Source organism: Squalius cephalus (assembly GCF_949319135.1).
Source record: "Squalius cephalus genome assembly, chromosome: 10".
NCBI classification, from domain to species: Eukaryota; Metazoa; Chordata; class Actinopteri; order Cypriniformes; family Leuciscidae; genus Squalius; species Squalius cephalus.
Genome location: NC_137131.1, coordinates 10275891 through 10301598, shown reverse-complemented (window position 1 = coordinate 10301598; position 25708 = coordinate 10275891). Strand labels below are relative to the sequence as shown.

General features: G+C 36.8%; 4 protein-coding genes across 5 annotated transcripts; 2 read left to right on the top strand and 2 right to left on the bottom strand.

Moving 5' to 3' along the window:
* Positions 1–280: 280 nt before the first annotated feature.
* On the bottom strand, positions 281–3073 carry arpc4 (actin related protein 2/3 complex, subunit 4). Its single transcript, XM_079884674.1, has 6 exons — positions 2995–3073; positions 1914–2032; positions 1592–1703; positions 926–1021; positions 538–708; positions 281–445 (listed from the first exon to the last, which is right to left on the bottom strand). Exons 1-6 carry the CDS (start codon positions 2995–2997, stop codon positions 440–442), a joined length of 507 nt encoding a protein of 168 aa, XP_079740800.1. The 5' UTR covers positions 2998–3073; the 3' UTR covers positions 281–439.
* A 781-nt stretch (positions 3074–3854) lies between these two features.
* h1-10 (H1.10 linker histone) lies at positions 3855–5678 on the bottom strand. The gene has a single exon (XM_079884664.1). It carries the CDS (start codon positions 5016–5018, stop codon positions 4398–4400), a length of 621 nt encoding a protein of 206 aa, XP_079740790.1. The 5' UTR covers positions 5019–5678; the 3' UTR covers positions 3855–4397.
* A 1942-nt stretch (positions 5679–7620) lies between these two features.
* Positions 7621–10848, top strand: LOC307166342 (fibroleukin). Its single transcript, XM_079884642.1, has 6 exons — positions 7621–7889; positions 8681–8867; positions 9521–9619; positions 9731–9843; positions 10092–10354; positions 10491–10848. Exons 1-6 carry the CDS (start codon positions 7686–7688, stop codon positions 10819–10821), a joined length of 1197 nt encoding a protein of 398 aa, XP_079740768.1. The 5' UTR covers positions 7621–7685; the 3' UTR covers positions 10822–10848.
* Positions 10849–17350: 6502 nt separating this feature from the next.
* On the top strand, positions 17351–24389 carry gata2b (GATA binding protein 2b). Of its 2 annotated transcripts, none has more exons than XM_079884640.1 (5): positions 17351–18170; positions 19114–19662; positions 20554–20696; positions 22921–23046; positions 23608–24389. In XM_079884640.1, exons 1-5 carry the CDS (start codon positions 17912–17914, stop codon positions 23848–23850), a joined length of 1320 nt encoding a protein of 439 aa, XP_079740766.1. In that variant the 5' UTR covers positions 17351–17911; the 3' UTR covers positions 23851–24389. The 2 variants fall into 2 exon arrangements, with proteins under 2 accessions (XP_079740766.1, XP_079740767.1); XM_079884641.1 differs by having other exon boundaries at positions 17851–18170; positions 22925–23046; positions 23608–23687.
* The last annotated feature ends 1319 nt before the right edge of the window (positions 24390–25708 follow it).

The window sequence follows — 25708 nt, the reverse complement described above, 5'->3', positions numbered from 1 at the left end:
GCAACATTGCGAGCGCTTTTCTACTACTAAATAATAACAAAGGGATCTGGAATAAGATGAAAAGAGACAGAATACACTAATGGAATTGCAGAGTGTGAGAACAACAAAAAAAAATAATTAGGCCATTAGCAAATGTTAAAAAAAAAAAGAAAAGAGAAGGGCAAAAATAGTCAAACAAAGAAGTAAACCAGAACAAAAGGAGTACCGTGCCTGTCTGTGGACTCCATCACTCTGCGCTAGAGTTACAATACTGCAATACTCTGAATTCATTCCTGACAGACGGCACCATCTGAATTCAGTTGTTCCACCTCTGGCGGTGGTCCAGGAATCAAATCACACCGTTACTACTTCCCCACTGGCCCCAAAACTCTCCATCGGTTTTTCCAGCGACCAAGGTGACACAGGTATTGCAGCCAGCAGAGGGTGTACTGATCACTTCCTAAAACTGTTGAGCACCAAAGGAATACAGAGTAAGAGAGGTTATTGGTGTGACGGTGAAGTTCTCATTCTATTCAATCGTATTACAGAAGAACTCACATTTTTGAGGAACTCCTCTGCAACTATGCGAGCCCTGGCGTTGACTGACAGTTTCATCTCACTGATTTCCTTATCGATCTCCTCCATAAAATTGATGACGAAGTCCACTAACTTATGCTTGTACATTTGTTCTGTGTGGAAGTTAGTAATGAGGAAACTGATGTCATATCCCTGACAAAAAAAAAAGGAAGGTGTTAAATGTTATATTAAATGTGAACATTTCACAACAGAGAATTTTAGATGTTTGTTAGCAAGATGCTATTTTTTGCACTGTAAACAATCAGTGAAAACCGTGAAGCAAAATGACACATGCATTGCAAACACCAGGCTTTTTAACAATTGAAATAGTGTTAGTATGTCTCTTCCTCTGCTCTTTGCTCTCCCTCACCTCCACAGCTTTTCTCCGCAGGATGAAGAAGTTCTCGGCTCTCATCATCATGAAGCGCATGAACTTGTGACACAGGATCTTCTCGATCTCATCAGCCTTCAATGGACCAGTTGAGGTGCATCATCCAATCACAGACCATTAAAGATATAAACAACTCATCAATATATAATAATATATAGCATGCATAGCTCATATAATGGCCTACACCTGTGGGTTTCAACACAACCATACGGAATAAGATACTTCTGGTGTAATAATGACAAAACTGCTTTTTTATTAACATAAATTGGAAGTATTGATACATTAATCAACCATGATTACATGTTGATTGTTTGTGCTTTTTAGTATTTTAATTTAGATTAGTTCAATTATTTTGAAAATATCAATAACAATTTATTCACTTAAATCCTGTGGCCCCCAATGGAAGTTTGCAGCGGCCCCCTAGTGGCCGACTAGCTGCGTTCAGTGGACTATATGTGTTGATTTCAAGAAGTCAGAGTGAAACCAACCTCCCTCGCTTGTCTCATCACCATCACCACAATACTTCTCTTTTTGTATTATTAGTTGCATTTTCAGTATTCAATATGTATACATATTTAAAGACTCTCAGATATCTCAGAAAGGACAGCAAGAATGGGTGTAGAGCAAAACAGCAAATGTACTTGCCTGTTTGACAGCAATGCTGACTCGCACAGAGTTGATGGACCCTTCTATCAGAACCTTCTCTTTATCATTCCTACTGATCACAACAGGCTGAAGCAAAAGCTCTTTACTGCTCCTGGTGAGATGATTAGACAAAAATGGTAAAGCATACACACACGTGCTGTATACCGCAACCTTATGCTAGTATGCTCTTTCAAACTATCTATAACCTAATGGCTCATATCACACTTTAAGATGAGATCATGTAGGCCACTCACCTATATGAACCATGTAACTTTTACAGACAAATAAAACACACATGCAAACAACAGTCACATACACTTACCGGACTTCAACCTCAGGTTTGTTGTGTCTTTCAACCACCTGTGAGGAGAAGTTTTCCAGACAGAGAGCTGCCTGCAGTGTAGCACGCACCGCATTCAGGTACGGACGCAGAGTCGCCGTCTGACAAAACAAATCAAACTAAATCAGTACTCAGGACTCATGAGGATGATGAACCGTGTCTGCAACCTCACAGCAAGCAAGCACATCGCAAATGGCTCACAACTTCTACTTTAATTGTTCCACACACGCCTGAACCTGCAGGGGAATTCTTGGGATCCTGTCCTCCTCCACAAGCCCTCCGAAGAAAAACAAACTATGCTCTACATCAGTCAACCTGCAAACACTTTATAGACTGCCTGAAGACTGTCACTTCCTGAACTTAAACGCAAGTCATGGAGGAAGTGCATACCCTTCTGCATGAAAAATTATACATTTTTAAAACACTGACTAGATACTAGACACACATTGAACTAGATACTGAAACATACAGTTGTCTGTACACATAATTAATATTTCTAAGGCAAGTTAATATTGATATGTAGCAAATGTTGTAATACTGAATAGCTGTGATGAGCATTTATATTACATGTACTTGTCATTTTGAACAGAGCCAATAACACAGGAGTAAACGGCAACCAGATCGATTGATGTGCACTTGTACACGCGTTTATACAAAAATGTAACAATACTGAAGAATAGCAGAACGAGAAAACACTGATATATTTGATAATAAAGGGCTGCATACTAATGATTCGCTCGCTGTTAATATACAGTATGAAAAGAGATCAATTTGAGTTGGCTTGCCCATGATACACAAACCCTAGATTACAAAGCGCAGGGAATGTTACAACATACTAAATGTGAAACGTCAAATAACTATCAGTCAACCCGCGACTGGGGGATATGGGTGGGGATGTTAGCTAGTGATTTAGCACTATCGTTACGTGCCTTCATTTCAATGCAGAAACAAACACATGCAATCAGGGGTTCGCGAGACGACGATGTTATTAATCATTTAATAAAAAATGCTATATGCAAAATAAAATGTCTCTTTTTTTCGAAGTGCTAAATTGAAATCTTACCATTTCTGTGTACCAGTTGGAGAAGACGGAAGTGCTACAAACACCGGGCGACTTCCGCGAATAAAGCCACTCATCGGAAGATACCAACTTTTCACTAAATAGGGGTGACGAGTATGTAATACTAACGGGGTTTTTTTTCGGCCTGCTGTTGAAATTATGCCTTTAAGTGCTTCATTATCTGGCATTACTCATGATGCATATTAGTTTGACATTGAGATGCATACCTGAATACGCTGTTTTAATAAATTTTATGTATAGATTCATGTGCAGACTGACAGGGTCTAAGAATATATGATCATTGTGTCCATAGCTGATGTTTCTAAGAGTGACACAAGGTACACATCTTGCTTTTGGAAACATTGGACCCGAAGCCTGTATATGTTTTAATGATGCCTCATCTGCATCATTCTTAAATGTTTTGTATTGTTTTGTATTTATGTATATATCTGTACTGTGTTGTCTCTATGGACCTCTGTGCCTGGAATAAAAGTTGATTGATTGTAGTTTACAGTGAAGCGAAATAGATACGATATCATTGTTGTTGAAACTCAAATTTCTCATGCAGTTCCACACAAATTAACGTGCTTACTTGTAGACAAATTACATATATGTATATATATATATATATATATATATATATATATATATATATATATATATATATATATATATACACTACAAGTTGCAGAAGAGGAAGCTCTGCCCAGGGTTAGTGGTGGCAGCACCAACAACTTTTTTATTTGTATACAGTACTCTTTTATCTTCACTGCATTACCCCCTAATAATTTTGGATCATATTCTTCACGAGGGTAAAAAATAATTATAAAATTACATTATAGAACTTTTCCCTTTTTATAAAATATTTTTGCCCTGATGATTTCAATTTATTTTGTATTGCCACTCTTTATACTGTTTATACAGCAAAACTGCTCATGGCAATAAAATGAAATTTAATTATTTATAAATCTGCGTATGTCTGTTGTTTAAGGCATCACCATTTTCCATGCATCAAGAAGGTTGAAGTCATTTGTATTTTAAAAACAGAGGTTTATTTGGACATATTTGCTTTTGTAGTCCAGAAACAATGCATATGCAGAGCAAATAAAAACAAACAAAAACACTGTGCTAACTTATATTTACAAAGCGTTTCTTGTCGTCTAGTTAGTACCAAGCATCCTGTTTAGTACATCAGACAAAAGCATGGCGTCTCACAGAAACTAAAGTGGGTGTGTCTCTAAGAAGCAGTTTCTAGAAAAACTGCATCAAACCCCAAATAAGCTACAGCATAACCTAAAGTCAACAACAGCGATATTTTTAAAGAATATAGTCCAAATGATTATTAAAAAACTCCTCTTGCCAAGAAGCTATATACAAAAATATAATTATCCAATTCCAGATAAAGTCTATTTTGTTTTCTTTGCCTTGGTTGCCTTCTTCGCCGCGACTTTTGGCTTTTTTGCAGCTGCTTTCTTCGGTTTGGCAGCGACTTTCTTAACATCAGTCTTCTTCGTCGTCTTCTTTTTAACTGAGCTTTTCTTGGCGCTCTTCTTTGCACTCACTTTCTTGGGCACGGCTTTTTTGGACGTCGTAGACTTGGCAGGCTTTTCCGTCTTCTTGGTCGCCTTGGCGGCACTTTTCTTTGGCTTTTTCTCAAATTTCTTTTTATTGAGCTTGAATGAGCCGTTGGCCCCCAGTCCCTTGACCTGCACGAGCGTGTCGTTGAGCAGGAGCGCGCGGATGGAATAGCGCAGATACATGCGACCGTTCTGCTGATCAAACCAGCTCACTTTCTTCGCTTCATTGTATATCTTGAAAAGCGATGAGCCGTTTTTCTCGCCCAGGGTTCGGATCGCATCAGTGACGAGCTGGCTGTACTTGCCGGGCCCCTTACTCTTCTTTTTCTTCTTTTTAGCTGGAGAAGCACTTACGACAGGCTTTGCCTTATTTCCCGATGCCTTCTTTGTTTTGGTTACTGCTGGAGTAGGGACTTGGGCGGGTGCTGATTCTTCGACCTCAGTAGACATGATCAAAATTAATGCGAAAATGTGTTGTTGATGTTGTTTTTCCGAGAACGCGAGAATATCAGCTCAGAGACGCGAGCATCATCGATCTCAGAGGTTTGAATCATCAGATTTAACTGCAATACGCGGACGTGATTGAAAACAACAACACACTCGGGCGAGGCGCATGTGGAGTTGTGTTTTCTTCCACGACTTTGAGAGCTATTATCTTGTTAATTTGACATACATTATGATTTTAAATGACTCATGATGGAAGTGTAAAAGCTGCTCTTTCCACAAGTGTTTAAAATTGATAAAATAAACGCAAAACGTTGGGGCGAGAAAGCAAAGAAAAGATCTTGCCCACATAATGCCGTGCGATTTGGGGTAGGGGCACCTACTTTGCGAACGAAAAGCTTTTTATGGATATGCAGTCCGTTCGTGCATTAAACTTGCTATGAAAATTTAGAAAGTAAAGATTCTAGAATGATACTACATAGTCCGCGATTACAAAATTACCTATAGATAGAAGCAGTTTAAATTACCTCAACTAACACATAAAACGCCCTCGCGTGGCTGTGTATTGGCAAACTTTTTCTTTGCTATGCTCTTTCCTGGTGACTTTACATTGTATTCTTCTGTGCCTATTTGTGAAACTTGGATTTTTGCACAAATAAAGACATGAAACGTAGTGTATTTGATATGCTGTTTTACACAAGTCATCACAATTAATGTTTTCAATTGTTTATTATATCAAAGGTGTTGAAATAATTTTAATGTGTCTGACTTCTCCTTACTAGAGCAACTAGGCTAAATTTTAAAACTTTCTAGGGCATTTTGACAATCTGGACAAAGCTTGGTACATATTAGGGCATCAAAAAAAAAAAAAAAAAAGAGTAAATGATAATAATTTAAAGTTTTGTTTAAAAGCGAGTCTTAACAATGGGGCATTTTTCTGAATGTTGTGGGATCCACCCCTAGTTTGGTATGAGTTTGCCTTTTACTAACTTCAGGGGTTGCCACAGTGTAGCCTACATTTGTTTAGTCCTACTAGACAAAGGTTTGGTTAATATAAACAAAATCAAAGGAATATCTTTATAATTATTATTACATCTATAAATGGAATTCACTTAGGCTATCTGGGAACTTATAAACAAAAATGGATAGCATACATTTTATTTTCAAGCCTATGTAAGCAAAAATATGCAAGCAATATTAATCATTCTGGTAAATCCACATCAGTGTGTTCTAAGATATAGGGCTATTTATTTCAGCTTATTTGTTTAAACTAAGTTGGGGTAACTGTTCAAATGTCTTTAGATATCTTAGTAAATATATATAAAAAGTTCTCAAATCCTAAATTCACTGGTGTTCAATCGTTTTAAAAAAAAAGTGTGTGATTTTTGTTGTGTAGGTCAGAAATGAACTATTCTCTAAATTAACTAACTAAACTATTTATTAATATATAATAACTAACTAATTAAGGTAATAATTTATCAAAAGGCACATATGAATAAGTAGGCATCCTTTGTGGCCAACATATCAATTTGTGAGAGTTCATTATTCTGCAACACCACAGTTTACTAAAAACAAAAGAAAAGAAAATACTTTCAATATTTTCCAAATCATTGGAAATCTCCTCTACATGCCGTCATCACATACATTTAGCACTAGATGGCAGTCTATCTACTGATAATAGTTTGTGTTGTGATTGTATACAAGATGTTCACATCTTCCGAACACTGCACCCCATTGAATTACACTTTGATGAGAAATCCCCCATCATAGTGATTTTTCATCTGTTCATTACCCACCCCAAAGAGCTGAACAAAAGCCATGCATTGACTGTCATATGTTAGCACATTTACAGTTACACAATTGTTATAGCCACTTCCTGTTGCACATATGCACACAAAGAGCAAACACCTCTCTGTAAAATAGGTCTCACATTCTTCTTGCAGACAGAGAAAGGTTAAAGGTCAACATGTATTACATATATTAGTGTGCAGATGTCTGTCTTTATTGAATAAGAGTGTTAAAAGAGGAATTCCAAGTTTTTATGACCCTTAACAAACTCAGTAAACTTTACACACTCCAAAACAGGACACACACAGTGAAGAGGCCGAGTTAAAACCTGACGAGGATGTTTATCTTTCTTTTTGAATGTGATTGAATGAGTGTGTGTGATTATTTGTTAATTCTAGATGGATTTGATGGGGAAAATTCATACGACCAGTTAGACGGTGAGTGTTTGCACGTGTGTGTAAAACGGATAGGTAAGAGTGTGTGTTTGTGTGTTTTAGGGGGTGGGTTTGCCGGTGCATGTCAGACAGCAAAGAGCCTCAGTTATCTAGGAATCTGAGCCAAAAGAGCCTCACAAACAGAAGGGAGCGTGCAGGAGAGAAAGAGGGAGGGATAGAGGAGAGAAGATCAAATAAAAGAGAAAAACAGGAAAGGAGACCCTGACAAGCACATAGCGAGAAAGAAAGACAATGTGTAGGACTTGATAGTCTGCAGATGATACTGCTTATAACTTCAGATCTGAAGAGAGAAGAAAAGTCAGTGACACAGGAGCATTGCTAGGGAAAATCCCATTGAAATTAAGTAGTAGAAAGCAGTAGAAGAGATAGAGAAAAAGAGAGGGAACAGGTGCATACTATCTCTTTGGACTCCTGAGGCGGCCTGAGAAGCATGTGTGTGCGTGTTGTGATGCTGTTTTTGCTGGGAGCGTACATGATGTGTGTATGTGTGCTGTGTCAGAGGGACATCCTGGTGGCCGGACCCCCCAACAGCAAATGTGAGGGAAGCTGCAGTGCAACAGCATCACCCCCTAAAATACATCACCCTCAGGACGCAAGACTCAGAAAGACCCCAGAGAGCCGCAAAAACACACAGGTAAGCATTACCTAATACCTATACGTAAACATGATCTCCGGTGAGAGATTTGAGAGCGCATTATTATATTTTTGGTAACACTTTACAGGGTCTCATTTAGTAGCATTGGTTAATGCATTAGCTAAAATGAACTACCAATGAGCACTATATTTTTACAGCATTTATTAATCTTATAATAAAAAGTTTTTATTGTTTTTTCATGTTAGTTCACAGTGCATTAATTAATATTAACAGATACAACTTTCAATTTTAAAAATGTACTAGTAAATGTTGAAATTAATATTAACCATTATCAAATGCTGTGGAAGTATTGTATTGCATTCATCGTGAGTTCATGTTAACTAATTAACTGAGTTTTGTCAGTTTTGTGGGGTAAATATATATATATTAGGATATGTAATCCATACCTTTTCAGTAATCGCCCTAAATACTTTGCATTTAAGACAGCCTTATAAATAAGTTGATAAATTATGAAGCATTACCAAATCAAATAATAATTTCACTCAGTGTCTTGGAGTCCCAGAATATTAAAATTTTAATAGTCACCTTGTTTATTTACCCAAAAGGAGAAAAATGCATCTGTGTCATTTTGGTCAATGTCAGAAAATATTTAATGAATTAGAAAACAAGCATGAGATAACATTAACTACTCTGTCTTTGTTGATATTGACACTTACAGATAAAGTGTTAGCATATGGAGACTTCATATACAATGTTAAATATTATGACTGAGATTAAAGATACACTTACTTGTTTTTAACTGTCTGTGTATGTGTATATGTGCCCTGCAGGTGTCTGATACATCTGAACGTCTCATCCAGCTGCAGCGCTGTATGTTACAACATGAATCAGTGGCTGTGAGTCAAGGAGATGGGTCTGATTCACTAGTAGCCTTTCTGGCTCTTATGGCAGCAGTGCTGACAGAATGTGACCTCCACTGCCATAGTCAGAGACTCAGACAGATGGCCACCAGACTTGGTTATTATATTCCACAACATATGCCACTCACAACCCCCTAAACACTTACAGTTCCTTCTTAAATGATAGGACTAGCTTAAATAAAGCACATTAATGTGTGCTTCCAATATGTTTTATGAACTATAACAACTCTCGCTCTTTTCATTATTTATTGATTCTTTCATTCCTGGAGTTCTCTCAATTAAGTTAACACCCAATTTACACTCAGCAAACATAGGTGTTCTTAGGAATGTAAGAAAACTGACCCTTGACAGCCTTTATTTGACCCTCTCACAACCTTTCTCTAACCTTTGTATAACCCCACAACAAACTCTAACCACCCTAAAATAGTCAACTAGCAAATAATCAATTAAATAATAATATATTCTTTAATTACTTTAAAACATGTACTGTATCAGATCATTATTATTTTTTAGTTTATGATCTTATTTCATTATGGAATCATATTGCTTTGCATTTGATCGTTAAATGAAATTACAGAGGGAGTTTTAAATCTTAAATTTCTTTTTATGAAATTGAATGTCCTACAGGGGCATTGGAAAAATAACCGTCAGGAATAATCATTATAATTGTGTGTTCTAACCAAATTTTATGCTAGTTTTTTCTTTTTTTGTCTAAGGGACACACACTATCTCTCTCTTTCTCGATCATAGAAAGTGTAGTGGGCAAAAATGGGGAGAAAGATTTGCTGCTGTTGCTGAAAAGTATCACACATTCTAAACCTAATGGTCTCAAACCAAGGACTCCTACAGGTGAGCTATACACAGACAGACACAGAACAAACACCCTATGTTGTCCGGCATACTACTAGAACATTTATAGCACAAATGTTGACAGATGTTTTGTTTGGGGCTGTATGGCAGTGCCTCCTTCTGCAGGGCTTTACCCTCAAGACTGTCATGAGATCTACCAATTAGGAATTAAAGAGAATGGGATCTACACCATACAGCCAGATCCAAAGCGACCAGCATTAGAGGTACAAACATTAAAATCGGCAGAAACCCAAATACATTTACATCACATTACATCTATTCCACTTATATATTTTGAAATCTAATCCATGTCCAGTGTGAAGTAAAGGGATAGCTCACCCAAAAATAAAAATTCAAAATGACATTACCCCAGATCACTGGGGTACGAAAAACATTGGACAGCATCCCTATAAGTGTTCATTTGTAAAGTGTAATACTTTTGAGGGGCAGCACTACATGTGTTCTTTTCCAGGCTGTGTGTGACATGGTTTCAGCTGGTGGGGGATGGACAGTGTTCCAGCGGCGGTTTGATGGACAAATTGACTTTAACCGAACCTGGCATGAGTACCGTGATGGATTTGGCTCCCCGCAGACAGAGCACTGGTTAGGGAATGCAGTTCTGTCCGTGTTAACCGCAAGTGGGCATCACACGCTCCGCATCACTCTCCAAGACTGGCACGAACAGACACGTCATGCTAACTACAACACCTTTAAAGTGGCAGGAGAAAACCAGAGGTATATGCACATTGCACGCACAGACATAGATATCTAAAATCTAGTGTCAAAAGCTGCTGACGAAACATTTGTATCAAAATTATGGAAATCAATTCAAATTCTTATAATGATGCATTTGTGATATTCTCTCCATAAGGTTCCGCCTAATTGCTCGAGATTACCATGGCGATGCTGGCAATGCATTCAGTTATAGCAAACAGTACAATCACGATGGCAGAGCTTTCAGTACACATGACCAGGATAATGACCGCTACACTGCTGGTAACTGTGCCCGTTACTATGGTGCAGGATGGTGGTTTGATTCCTGTTTGGCCGCTAACCTCAATGGACGCTACTATCACGGGCGTTACAGCGGCATCACGGATGGCATCTACTGGGGCACCTGGTATATCCTGACTGACTATCGCACAGGGGAAAGATACTCATTTAAGAGTGTTGAAATGAAAATGAGACCAAGGCGGAGCTAAGAATTTCTCTTTTTTAAATGAGATGTTGACACGTAATCATACTCCTGCACTGTGTATTTCCTTTCAATAAATAATTCCTTTCAAATATTTCCTTTCCTTTGTAATTTTATAACCTGGACCTGTCAATATATTGAACTTGAGATATTTAGATATACAAACACATTTATAAACATTTATTTTAAAATAAATGTCAAATGCCAAATTTTAAGCAGTCTCCTTTTCTCAGTGTAGCCTATATTATCAATTTTCAGTTACTGTTGCACTATCATATGCTAGCAAATACAAAAAAATATTTTCATTTGAATTAAAACATAGTCTTTATTAAAAGTTGGCATGAAATGAAAATCTATTTTCTAAATGCATGTTATTGATCTTATTGTGTGCTTATTTAGTCTGCTTAAATCCCACCTCCTTTCTTACAATCAACAGTAAGCTTGCATTCAGCCGATCTGCCTTCATCCAACCAACAACCAATGGACCCTACAGTTTTTTCCACATATTGATAGTCTGTTTTCTCAGATATATGTCATGCTACTTCCCTTTTATTGTGACTTTAACTTAAGGCTCTCTGGAATTTGTTCCTCAAAATTTTTCTGTTGTCAAATACCATACACTTTTCGGTAACACCTAATTTCGATAGTCCACTTTATACATTCTACTAACTATAAGTAACTTTGCAACTACATGTCAAATACCAGTCATGAGAGTATTAGTAGACTGCCTGCTTAATATCTGCTAACACTTTATTTTGATGGTCCATCAACAGACATTCTACTAACCCTAACCTAGCAGTCTACTAATACTCTAATGAGGGTTGGCTGATAGTGTAGTTGCAAATGTATGAGAGTTAGTTGACATGTAGTTGCGAAGTTATAGCTGGTTGGATGTCTAAAGTGGACTATCGAAATCAAGTGTAACCTAATTGTCCATTGTCCCAGTCAACCGATTTCCTACTGCTCAAGTTTCATGCCAACACCTGTCAGAGTTTATTTTGCGATAATGACCGGCTGACCGTATATTATCTTTATAGCTATAATCATTCACAATGCACAGAGGTCAAAGTTCAAAGGGTTTAAGGTGTCCCTTGCGATTGTGCTGCACTTACAAAAATTATGCACAGCAATGTTTCCACTTATCAGCTGAAATTAATGCAAACTGCAAACCAGCATAAATGGGTATCAAAGGGCCGTGTTTTATATGCTCAGCTCATTTCTACCCGTTAAAGTTCTCTGTTCAGCCTCCAGATGAACGAATGCCATACCAAAACTATCCCGCCACTGACACGTTCAAAGCCATAAATCCTTATTACATATTTGACTAAAAGGGATAACAGTAAAGTGTGGACGCATTGAGTTTGGGGGCAAAAAAAAATGTAAAGGGTTTCTTGTAAGCCACTGCGGTCAGAGTGTTGAGAGTGCGATGGCATCATAGGTTACAAAATGTAGACAAATAAACTCACATGCACATGGCATTAACAAGACAGCCGAAATAACAGAAAGTGTGTGTGTTACAGAGGGCGAACGGGGGGGTGGGAATCTGTTGAATCTGCCTCTTTTAGCCGAATTCACAAAGTGATGCCAGTCTGTTCAACACGCTCTCAGTATCTATTAATACCTTTTTGCCTATGATCTGCTGACTACCAACCAGATATGATATTTCACATACACTCACTAACATACACATTCAAACACACAAAGTCATGCTGTAGTTGTAGTACATTGCAGTTTAAAGACTGTTTCTATGGAAGCCCATTTAGCCACATTAGAAAAAAAAATTCTAAAGATTTTTTATGCCATAATACATGTCATGATTGACATTAAATGAATTACTGACAGAGTATTGAATTATGATTGATTGAATTATGGAACTACTGATTGACTTTGCAACTCATCTCATAAATATGACTCAGTATGTCATAATTTCAACTTTTCATGTCATAGTTATGATTAACCAAAGCACGATTATTTTCTCGTATGGCGGAAATGGGTAGTTTTCATCCATTAAGTGGCACGAGTTTTGTCAGGCCCGTGTCTACTAAGACAGAGAACACGGGACCTCGGAAAATCATTTTGCACAGGGGTTTGGGGATAGTTTAGCTCTCAACGGTCAGTCTTTATTATACAAACTAGAAATACAGCTTTATATTTACATTTAAAGTGTGTAAGGACCACGAGGATTTGATGTTCACCTAAAAATGCAGACAATCTCACAAGCGAATGGCATTGGTACAGGCCTCTCATTTGTGGATGTTCAGCCCATCGTTTGTCACCTTGTTTGTTTGGCTGGTAAATGAACCAGTCGGATCAAAATCAGAACAAATAACAAGTAACAAGAACAGAACAAGAACAACAGAACAGAACAAGTAACTGTCAATGAAGGCTTCTCTGCTCTTCTCGTTTTCACCATTAAGATCACTATGGTGAAGCAGAAGCCAGATTGGCTGTTACCACAGTATCCTGGCTGAGTGCCTGGCTGGTATGATAAGGAGATAAAAGGAGTGATGGAGAGAGAGATAAAGGGAGAGGGAGAGGGGGAACTGACAGTCTGCAGGCACCCAGTCCGGAAACCCAAAGCGGGCAACAGTTACCCAGCACATCCCCTTAAAGCTGAAAACACTCATGCACGCATACACTTAATCTCTTACCACACATTTTTGTATTCTGCACATAGTGGAGAAAAGCTTGTGTGCATTTGTCCCCAGGGAGCTTTCAATATCTATATATTTGTTTCAAAAGCAGACCTTGCAAAAGTTGAAAAGCTACTTAATATGATGCAATCTTTGATATAATAATTTTTTTATATCTAAATAAGATAATACATATCTATATTTGTAATTATTCATGCTAATCAGGCAGGTAAATTATTAAAAATAGGGCCTGAAGTAGTCGCTAAGCATGTTCTCTTAGTGCAAAGTGCCATAATTCTGAATGCAGAGAATGGCCAGAAGATGGCAGCTTTGAGTTAAAAATGACCAAAATCTGACCACCAGCACTTTTTATTTGATTGAAACATGGTGAAGGTGCTCAGTGCCATCTCAGCAGATTCTTAAAAGAAGTCCATTATGGCTTAACATAATAACGACTGGGGAACAACCATTGAGTTTCACCCAATTAACATTATTCACTCGGTCTCCTCTCCACCAATAAGCTGGTGTGTGGTGGGTGTTCTGGCACAATATGGCTGCCGTCGCACCATCCAGGTGGATGCTGCACATTGGTGGTGGTTGAGGAGATCCCCCCTTTCATATGTAAAGCGCTATATACATGTAACGAATTATGTATAAAAATATAGCTCAAGATTTGAGTCGCTCTTGTCCCCATCGCTCACTAAAATACCTTTTTTGTTTAGCTTTCTTTCATATTAATTATGTTTCTTATGTCCTACTGCCATTCATTTACACAATCAAAACACACTGATACAGTTGTTTAATATGGCACTATGTTAACAGATAGCAGTTCCTTTGCTCACGATCTTGCGAACTGTCACTTTTAAATCTTTAGAAATCAGTGAGACACATTCTCTGATTTAATGGTATACACATTCAATAAAATGTCAGAATAAAGTTGCAAAGTGACATCACTTTTGAAATATCTTAGAATGCATTGCTCATGAACACATGATTTGAACAGGAACTCAATACTAGGACTTCCTAACCATTAATAAAAAGATGCTTAAACCTAGCTTTGGCTAATTTACCTTCAATGGGCCTTCAGGAAGAGCTGCTACTTTGCTGGCATCCCAAGATACACACCATCTTTAAAAAAATTCACACAGGAATACATACTTAGGTTTGTAAGATGTAAGTATGCTAATTTCAAATGTGTCCTGACTGAAATCTGAAGCATCAGCTCTGTTATGTGTGATGTTGCTCTGGTAATTGCCTGCACAATGTGTGTGTGACATGAAATTAATTGGTTGCATTGGGAGTGGCTGCACTTAACGAATGTAAGACGTGAGCAAAAGCAAGTGTCCGTTACAGCACCTGTCCATCTGTCTGAAGAGGGATGTGCATGTGTATGACACACACTTTGCGGTGCACCAGCGCTCCGTTTCATACCGGAATTCAGGCAGCAGCCCTGTATCCTGATGTGGTGAAAACCAGGCCTGCAAGGCATTCTGGGTATGGGAGGGGGAGAGGGTTATTCACACTACAACATCTTCACACACATTCACAAACAGGTGCACAAAATTTACACACACACTGAGAGTTTTTATGATTTCCACAGAAAAGGTATAAACTGTATGCTTTCAGATATCAATAATTCAAAATCATGTCTGAAATAGTAAATAATTATAATAGAAGAATGTATGGATTTCATAATTACAGCTGTAATTTGATTATATGCTTAACTGTGGTTTCATAAAAGACTGACAGCATATTTGGTGTGTCATGTAATCAATATCTAATCTAATATCCAATCTAATATCAATAATATTTATTTACAGAACAAAAAAAGTATTAACAATACAAGTGTGATTTGTGTAAAACAAAAACAAGGAATTGACAAAGATCAAACTTGGCACTCATAATCTCAGTGAAAGTAAAAGGATGACTATAAATAACTGTTAATGTGCATATATTGTGGGTAGTTTAATATTCCCTTCTGATAAAAGGAAAATATGATTGGCAGGTTGTTACTGCAGTAGGCTGTTAATACTGCCTTCCTTATTCTCTTTTGCGGAGGAAATGAAAAGGCAATTAAGGGATCATGGGCTACATTGTTGAGCTCACTCTGTCAAGCAGAAAGAAAGAGAGAGAGAGAGAGAGAGAGAGAGAGAGAGAGAGAGAGAGAGAGAGAGAGAGAGAGAGAGAGAGAGGCAGAAAGAATAAGAGAGAGTTCTAGGTCCAAATGTTTATCATACACTCTCAGTTAAAAAGTTACAAAAGCTGTCACTGGGATGGTACCCTTTAAAAAGGTTCTAACATCAAGTCAAGTCACCTCTATTTATTAGTGCTTCATACAATACAGATTGTTTCAAAACAGCTTTACAGTGATAAACATGCCTTTCGGTGTTGATTCAGTTACGTTGTAAAGAAAATCAATTATTAAATTAGTAAAATTAATTTATAAAGCAGTTCTGCAAACAATTATGAGATCGTCCAACTCAGTTCAGTTCTCTACAACAGCGTCAGTCACATCAATAATATTGTTGATTATTAATAATATGTAAACTTTTGGTACCAATGTGTACTTTTGAGCTATACTAATATGCACTTTTTAGGTATGGTGCACCTTTTGAAAGAGTCCCGCCCCAGCTTTTGTACCTTTTTAAGGTTTTATGAAATCTTAAGTGTTGTTTCAACTCAAGCATATACTCAGATACTCAGATATCAGATGCTGCCATTTCTTCAAAGGAACACAACCAAAAATTGCACATTGGTCATCCTTTTGACTATGAGTTGACTATATAATAAATGTATACTGGAAATCACCAGTTTTATTAAATGCTGCTTTTTATTGCATTCACCAGCAATTTGATTACTTTAAATACTTAAGCAGAAGAGAAAGGATTGTTGTACAAAATCACAACAAAATGGAATTTATGTGAAAATTGTAAGTTCTTTTAGTCACTTTTTCATCACGGTGGAAATGTACAGAACGAAATTATAATTTTTTTATTAAAATGTTAGTGTGATGTTGATAAATGTTAGAAAACAGAACTTATATTAGCTATAAATCAGCAGGTTTTCTTGTTGAATGTATATTTAAACCTTGAAAATGACACTGGTCTGATTTTGAATGGCAGCGGCAAGCGATGTGAAGGCATGCCATCTATTTATATCTCTATCTCCCTCCGTCTCATTTACCCTGCCTGACTCCCTCTCACTTTCTCTCTCTCTCATCAAGTGATGGAGAGATCTTATGAGAGTCAGGGTGGGTGGTCAGCGGTTTCGTGTTGTCATTGACCGCGCACGAGACGTATCTGCCGAGACAGACAATACGCGCGCGCTGGCCAGAAACTTATTCCCTGAATAATTAAAGCTAAGGAGAAGTCGACGGAGGACGTTGCATTGCTTCGTAGAAAAAAAAAAAAAAAAAAAAAAAACTCACTTCACCTGGAGGCGCAAAGTATTTTTCAGGTGCTATACTATATATAAGTAGGCTATATACTATACTTTATCTTCAGTTTCATAAACTCTGATTTTATTCGGCCAAATGCATTGAATTTAATAGGAAAAACAATAGGCTACAATCTGTAGGCTATTATCTGATATATATATATATATATATATATATATATATATATATATATATATATATATATATATATTACATAGGCTAAATCTTATATAGCCTAAATAATATAAATAAATAAAAATGTTTTCCGCATAAATCGTTTTCCAAAGGTGTAAAGAACAAATGACACCCATTCGCATACGCTAACGAAAAGAGACGCGTGTTGTAAATTGGAGTTTCAGGTGTCAAGCTGGAAAAAGGGCAAACTCTAATTGGCTAGAAAAGCATTTATGCTGGCGGGAGGAGTCCGCCCTCGGCCTCATATACAACTATTTTGCACGTTGGTTTTCACTAGTCGCTAGTGTGACTACCTGTGGTGATCATCCCGAAGCTCATCACCGTATAGGCACGAGTACCTTTGAGCTGTAGGCGCGTGTCATGGAGTTAGAGTGACGAGATAATAAGGTCCGATACTCTTCTTGGACTATTTTTTTTTCCAACCTCAGCTTTTCTCCCACCGAGCAGGATTTGTTTAAACGTTTTCTAAGGAGCTAAATCAGTTCATGCCAACACAGATGATGTAATCAGCCGTGGCATTTGTGTGGTATTTGCACGCGCGAGATCACTATCTTTGAGGGCATCGCTCCGCGCGCATCCCTTTGAAAGCGTGTACACCGCTGCCAGTGACTCTAAAACCGATCAAGTCACACGACAGACACGCGAACTCCTGTCCTGACTTAATATTTCATTACATCATTTACGTTTACGCTGCCATATGTACTAAATCATTTAGACTTATATTTAAGATTCAAGAAATCAACACTTGGGAAAAACACGCTGGATAAACTTGGAATAACTTTTTTAAAGCACAGGAGCATTTGCATCCGTGTCCTACGGGAAAGCATCATTACATGATGGAGCTCCATTCGGAACCCCGGTGGATGATGCACGCTCATCATTCAGCCTTAATGGGTACCTCAGATTCAGTGTCTCCGCACTCTGGTTTAGGACATCATTGTTCGGGATATATGGAGCAAGGTGCCCCATTATTACCACCAGACGAGGTAGATGTATTTCTCAGTCATTTAGACTCTCAAGGAAACCCCTATTACCACACACACGGGTCCCACTCTCATACTCGTGCACGAATGTCTTACAATCAAACGCATGGTGAGTAGGCCTGGAACTCTCTTGCCATTTTTTGCGTGTTTAGCTTCTTATGTTTTTGGCACTATTTTGAGTTTGAACGAAATACTTTTCACTTGCTCACTTTTTTTCTTCTAAAACTGTCGGTCACATTTATTGGGTCACAAGGCTACTAATTGCATTGTCAAACAATTACCACCATAATCAGTCTCTGGAAGATTCATCTGCGAAAGAATAGTCATATTTCAATAGTAAATTATTAATGCTATTATTATTAAATAATTTTGTGATTGTGCAATTCTGCCATGTGATATTTATTTTAATGAACGGAAGTTCAAATTGTATCTTAGGTTAGTTTGACGAATCTTTACATAAATTTAGCCAAGATTATACGCATAGTTTATACGCACAACACATTAATTGTGGAAATTTTAGGCCTACAAATAAATTATTTAATATATTATTATTATATTGTTATATCATTATTTAATATGTTTTACAATTAGCTATATTATATTATAAGCTATATATCTAGGCTGTGTTTAAAAGTCTAGCAAAAAATAGCGAATGCGTTTTGAATAATGAAACATTTCGTTTCGCGGAAGTTAAAATAACATCTAACATCGAGGGCAATGAATTCTTAAGTTTTCAAATATTTTGATAATTAATTCTAACTTCAATTTATACAATAATATTTTCGCGTCTCCGCTGAGATATCTGACCTCCCACAATATTTAGCCTAATTTGTCAGTCACTTTTGATAGGTGCGATTTAAAACATTTAGGAGTTTCCTCATTTGTGTACTCATCAGGCTGGTGTAATACAACACTGCACTCTTTTTTTTATAGCTTTAAAGTGTGGTTAAATGCGGTGAGAAGTTCAAATTGAGTTGACTTTAGCAATGCACGTGTATAGCCTACAATTGTTCTTTTTAATGTTTTTTTCCCTCCTTTTTTTCTTTTGGAAGCACGGCTTACTGGTGGCTCAATGTGTCGACCTCACCTTATCCCCACTCAAGGTCTTTCATTACTGGACAACAGTAAATCGACTTTCTCGGCGGCCCAGCAGCACCACAGCTCATGGGCCGTCAGCCACCTGGGCAAAGCGGTTTTGCATTCAGCAGGCGCCGAGAACTCAAACAGCCTATTCACGAGCACCGGTACTCCTGCCCCAGGTGCAGTGCAGTGCCTGTCAATGACGCAACACTGCAGCCCTCAGCTCTACTGCCTACCCCCTACTCCACCCAAAGATGCGTCCCCTGACCCTGCGTGTGCTGCTGTGAGGGACGCTGGGAAGTACCATCTCCATCTTGTCGACGGGATGAAGATGGAGTGCTCCAGTCCAATCCGTAGCAACCTCGCGCAAACTACAACTCATATACCTTCATATTCCGATTACGCTTTGGCTGGAGCGCACGAGTACCCCCCCGGCGGCGTGTTTCACTCCAGAGGCCTTCTCGGCAGCAGCGCGAGCCACATGACGTCCAAATGCAAAAGCAAAACCCGCGCTTTCTCAGGTAAGTTCAAAGTTCATATTAACAGTGGAACTTATAACTGGTTAATTGTCTAGCTTTAAACATATGTTGCCGGTAAATGAACCAAACGTATTGAGTTCGTGTAACAATATAAGCCTAACGAATAAGGCTACTTTTATTATTTTAAGGAACAGGTAAATACCAATTGGCATTGCAATAAATTATATGTAGCATGGACATTGCAATGTCTTGCCATAATTTGAACTTTGTTCACACACACACACACACACAAAAAAAAAAAAAAAAAAAAAAAAAAAATTATATATATATATATATATATAAAGGGTCCAATTGCACATACACAACCGATTTTAATTAGTTATATTTCTGCTTAATTGACTCAGTAATAATTATTAATTAGACTAAGAAACATAATTTGCCCTATTAGTATTTTTTATTATTAATAATGTCATAAAAATTAATAATAATAGTAATTTAAGTTGTTTTGCTAAATGGTCAGGTCACAAATGTACTGTATTCTTCTAGGGCTGTTTTGGGCCATGTCAAATGGTTAAGCCTAACATGCTTCGACAATAAATAGTTGTAATTTAAAAAGTTATAATTAACTTTTAATTTATCCAACTAATGCATTAAATAAGTACGTTGTTTTACCTTGAATACTGTTGCTTCCTGTTGGGGTGCTATTCTTTAGACCCCCACTAAATGGCTGCACTTATCGGTGCACCTGATCGGGAGAACCGATAACTCAAAAGTAGAAAAAAAGTTTGAATTACTGTAAAACAAATATTAAACTAAGTATCAGTCTATCTCTATGTGTAATAAATACTGTCAGCATGAATAAGTTGTTTACATTTTTTTTAATTTCCTCTCTCCTCATTTTTTGCATCTCTGTGCTATAATGTGTGCCGGCAGGGCGTGAATGTGTGAATTGTGGAGCTACATCAACTCCTCTGTGGCGGAGGGATGGAACAGGTCATTATCTGTGTAACGCATGTGGACTCTATCACAAGATGAACGGCCAGAACCGACCACTCATCAGACCCAAGCGCAGACTGGTTAGTCCTGCACACATATATATACACACCTTTACATGTTCAAACATGTTAGAAGACACTGCTCTAATAGAAAACTGAAACCTCTCCAAAAACAACTTAGATTGTGTACAAGCTGTGCAGTTTTCCTAGGTATCAAACCCATGACTTTGTTTGAGCTATAGGATTGTTCTGACAAACCCCTTTATGTTTTGCTCATGCAGATGTACATTTATAATGTTTAAATGTTAATGAAAAAAGAAAATTGTTCATGTATGTACTACTAATTTGTAGAGCACTACAGGGAAAACTGTCATATGTTTCAGAGTAGTGTTTCACTTTCGATAATATTTTTCCCATGTAATATGATGTCAAGTCAGAAAATGTGCACTGACAATGAAGAGAGAAAAAGAGCGAAAGGCCTGTGTGTGAGAGTGTGTGATGGACTATTGAGTTTCCATGGCCTTACTGACAGGTTTAAATAGCAAGTAATGAATTAGAATTCATTAGCAAGTGTAAACTTGACCAGAAATCAAATAGTTCTTATATTCCTGGCAGGCCTATCATCTTACCTTAATTCCTTATATCACATGATTGTAATGTTATAAATTCCTGTCCACCAAATATATTTTTATGGTGAGCACATAAGTGAACACAGTTTACAATTTCATATTCATGAAAGCCCAGTGCAATGGTTAAGCACAAAGCGGCTGCAAAACTGCCGTCACTGACAATGAAGGGAAATGTAATAAATCAGCTCAAAAGTGACTGCGTCGACATATTTTGTGTGACCCTCCATTCAGAGCATATTAGCTGTAAATTAGGCTGACTAGCTTCAGGTCTCTTTCTTGAGTCAGTGTGTGATGTGCTTCTGCACCAGCTACAGGTCGTATATTTGAAGAGCGCCTGCAGAGACAGCTCGGTCCATTTGTTTCCTTGGCAGGATGTCTGCCCGGTACCGATAACTTTGTGAGACCCAAAAACGCTTCCTTTTGCGGTTGTTTTCTTGCTGTATTTTCTTTTGGCATGTTGAGAATCTACTATACCTGTATAGTTATGTGAATTTATGGTATTTGAGGACGTACTTCTGTTTAACGTGTGAGTTTGAGAGTTTGACCAAGCCAGCATCATAATGTTTCTTAATTCAGTTTCAATTACAAAACTTATTTTATCATCATCAAATTTGATTTCTCCATGTCTAAACATTTATTTAAAACGTTTTTGTAGTAAGTTAATAAGCAATGCACACGTCTGTTCTTCAGTTTGCTAAAATGGCTCATAGAGTCCTGAGGAAAGAATAGTGTAAAGATAGACCCAATACATGTTTTGGTTTGTCAGTTGTGCCAGTAACAAAGTTGTCACATTAAGCTCGTAAGAGAGTGTTTTCTGTGTGGATATGTCCAAAAGGAACAGGACAGAACAGAACAGCATGTTGCTATCAGGTCTACATTTTCTGACATTCCACACAGGATTTGGACCAGCAATCTTCATATTATTGCTATAGGGTTTAACTACGGCTCCATTCACCAGTCTTTCAGTATGTTTTTAATGCTTATAATGTGTGTAACAAGATACTCTGCAAAGGAGAAAAATATGAACTTAATAAATAATTTTAATTATTTCAGATGCATTTTTAAAATATTTTAAAATTATTATATATTACATTTTTATTATTTTTGTCAAGCTTAAATCAAAAGTAATTTTATAATATTATAATACGTATCATTTCACGGTCATACGGAGCCCCTAAAGGGACATGGTGATGACATGGGAGGAAAAACAATATTTAAATGCTTTTGCTTTCTCTGGCAAAAGTTTTGCATTCCCCTGAGAAACTTTGCGTTCGCTCGCTAAAAAAAACGTTTGAAATGCAAAGTTTCTCGGGGGAGCACAAAAGCATTGACTTATTATTTTTCCTCCCATCTCATTTTTTTTTTCCACCTTGTCCCTTGTCCCCTATACAGTCAGAATATACTTTTTGAAATTCAATGTTTCATTTATGAGACAAACAAGCACTTCCTGTATATAAACATTTACTGCATCAGTGAACAGATCACACCTTTAATACCAGAGTGACCAAATTATGCAAAGCTTCAGGCCTTACCTTATTGGGCTTGAATCAGGTTTTTTTTTTTGTCCTTCCTGTTCGACCAGATTTTTATTTTTATTCACAAGCTTTACGTTTTGTCATTAATCAATTTCTTCTCATCAACCATCTTTCATTTTATGTGTTTTTTTTACGTTTCAGTCAGCATCTAGACGAGCAGGCACCTGTTGTGCCAACTGCCAGACAGGGACCACCACACTTTGGAGACGTAATGCCAATGGAGAACCCGTCTGTAATGCCTGCGGCCTATACTATAAACTACACAATGTGAGTAAATGTGAATCTGTCTAGCTTTAGCACTTTGTATAGACAGAAAACACCAAAATTAAAACATACATATATGTTGAATTTCTATTTGTAAGAGGTTAACATCCATTGTTTGCATTATAAATGAACTAGTTTGCACCTAAAGTGGACTCTTTTTCATTTTAAATATGCTGGTAGTCTATCATCCTACTATTTAAAAAAAATTAAATAGTCTAATTATTGTATAAATGTTGTAATAGAGTGGTGCAAGTCTAATTTGTTCTACAATGTAAACCACTCACACTTCAGACATTCTTATTAGAAACAACTATTATAAATATTAACTAAATTAACGTTTTCAATATGGGTGTGTGTAATTTACATTTTAGAGCAAAACGTTCAAGTGTCTTCAAGTTATGTTTACCACAGACCTTATTTTACTCATACATTAAAAATCCTTATAAAATCTCATAGAAAAATCTTTAGTGAACCAGTGGTGAATTCGTATTCTGGTTTTTGACATCATCCCTGCACCACTTTTACTTTTGTATAAATGTATAGTGTGTATGTTTGTGCATTCAGGTGAACCGTCCACTAACTATGAAGAAAGACGGGATTCAGACACGCAATAGGAAAATGTCAGGCAAACCTAAGAAGAGGAGAGGAGAGCAGCAATTTCAATTTCAGCAATTTGACAGTTGTGTGCACGACAAACAATCCACCTTCAGCCACATGGCCAACATGCCCCACCCCTTCAACATGACTCCTCCCATTCAATTACGTCCTGCATTCAGTCACAGCAGCTTAGTCACTGCTATAGGCTGAGACACACCTGTGAACACACCATTCCACATCCTTCAGTTTTAATGTTCAGGTCAAGGACATTTCATTTATGTTTCTTGTTCTTTATGCAAATAATACAATTCTATTCGGGCTTGATTTAAATAGTTGCACTTTATTTTGTGGATTTTTGACATTTGCTTTAAGCCAACATAGAATCTGATTGTAGAAGTACACCAAGAGTTTAATTAATTGGCCAGTACTCATTAATAATAAAATATCCCCTATTTATTCAAATATAATCACAAGTATAACTTTTATGCCTGATTATGTCATCTATACCACTGCACTGTGTCTTATGTAACTGTGAAGAAGGAAGTAGTAATAATATAAATACAACATTTTCTAAACCATTTGTAATTATATAATTATTTCTTTAACTTATTTTCAAGCTTTATACATATCAACACCAATAGCAAAAATTACACTTCATCTTTTCTGTACACATGCATTAACAGTAACACTCAGAACACACACTTTTTTTAATGTGTACTTATTTTAAAATTTTAGTTAATAAAAGATTTAAACACAATGTTGTTTTGTATGTGAGTCCTTCCCTTATTCGCAAAAACATTATTAAATACTGTTGTAGAGATGCTATTGTACAAACATATATAAACAATCCAAGAGACACGTGTGGCTTTACACACCGAGACAAGAGCTTATCAGCATGCTGACTGGACTAAAAGCAGTGAATGAACAGAAGGAGAAAATGGAGAGATGAGAGAGCAGAGAAAGTTTTTGAGGCCTGGTCAAGACCAGCCTTGTCATTTATCCCCAGATTCCAATATGTTACAAAAGTTATCAGACTAACTATGAATAATATGAAACATTCCAAGACAACGGAGCACATCTAGGACTACTACGGTAAGTAAGTAGAAATAATTAAGGAGTAAACAGAATATATTATATCAAATATACTACATATTATATCATATATTGATTTATAGACTGTATTTTATATATGCATTTTATATACTATATATGCATTGTGTATCTTATATAGGTTTTATTTATTCATCTAAATAAAAAAATATATGACAAATGTTTTATGTATACAACACTTTAAATCAACTGTAAAATTCTCTCATTCAATGTAATATTTTTCTTGTGTAACCTAAAATGTGTTTGATGTGGTAAATTTCAAATTAACTAATTCTAATTTATTATTTAATAAGATTGAAAAAACCTGACTACTGTTTTTTAAGTTCAGTTTCATAAGGCACCAAAAAATTCGCAAAGGTTTGCATTATTTATTTTCTAGGCCAGAGTAAATATCCATGGGATATGCGGCCAACTCTAAAAGAGATTGTATCTCAGATTCTTCAGTCATATTGGCCAGATATCATTCTTTCATATATCTTCCTATCTCATCACACCATGTCTCTCATGTCCCTCCGAATCAATACCCGAAATCTCTGTTTCTCTATAACTTATCCATACTATTGTCAGGCTAAAGGACTCATGAGATATCAGACCAGGATATATACAATACCGTTCAAATGTATGGGTTCAGAAAGATTTTTTTGTTGCTGTTTGAAAGAAATGAATACTTACATTCAGCAAGGATGTATTAAATTGATCAAAAGTGACACTAAAGCCTTTTACATAGTTGCAAAAAAATACATTTGATGTTCTTTTGAACTTTCTGTTCATCAAAGAATCCTGAAAAAAAATTATCACTTGAACATTAAGCACCACAAGTGTTTTCAACATTAATCACAAATGTTTCTTGAGCAGTAAATCAGCATATATGAATTAGAATGATTTCTGAAGGATCATGTGACACTGAAGACTGGAGTATTGATGCTGAAAATTCAGCTTTGCCATCACAGGAATAAAT

Coding starts and splice junctions, on each gene's coding strand:
- arpc4 (XM_079884674.1), bottom strand. Junction 1,022..1,591: donor TCAGCATTGCTGTCAAACAG/GCAAGTACATTT, acceptor GGTCCATTGAAG/GCTGATGAGATCGAGAAGAT. Junction 709..925: donor TGCGGAGAAAAGCTGTGGAG/GTGAGGGAGAGC, acceptor TTTTTTTGTCAG/GGATATGACATCAGTTTCCT.
- LOC307166342 (XM_079884642.1), top strand. CDS start 7,686: ATGTGTGTGCGTGTTGTGATGCTGTTTTTGCTGGGAGCGTACATGATG. Junction 8,868..9,520: donor ACAGATGGCCACCAGACTTG/GTTATTATATTC, acceptor TCTCGATCATAG/AAAGTGTAGTGGGCAAAAAT. Junction 9,620..9,730: donor CAAACCAAGGACTCCTACAG/GTGAGCTATACA, acceptor GCTGTATGGCAG/TGCCTCCTTCTGCAGGGCTT.
- h1-10 (XM_079884664.1), bottom strand. CDS start 5,018: ATGTCTACTGAGGTCGAAGAATCAGCACCCGCCCAAGTCCCTACTCCA.
- gata2b (XM_079884640.1), top strand. CDS start 17,912: ATGATGGAGCTCCATTCGGAACCCCGGTGGATGATGCACGCTCATCAT. Junction 19,663..20,553: donor CAAAACCCGCGCTTTCTCAG/GTAAGTTCAAAG, acceptor GTGTGCCGGCAG/GGCGTGAATGTGTGAATTGT. Junction 23,047..23,607: donor TATACTATAAACTACACAAT/GTGAGTAAATGT, acceptor TTGTGCATTCAG/GTGAACCGTCCACTAACTAT.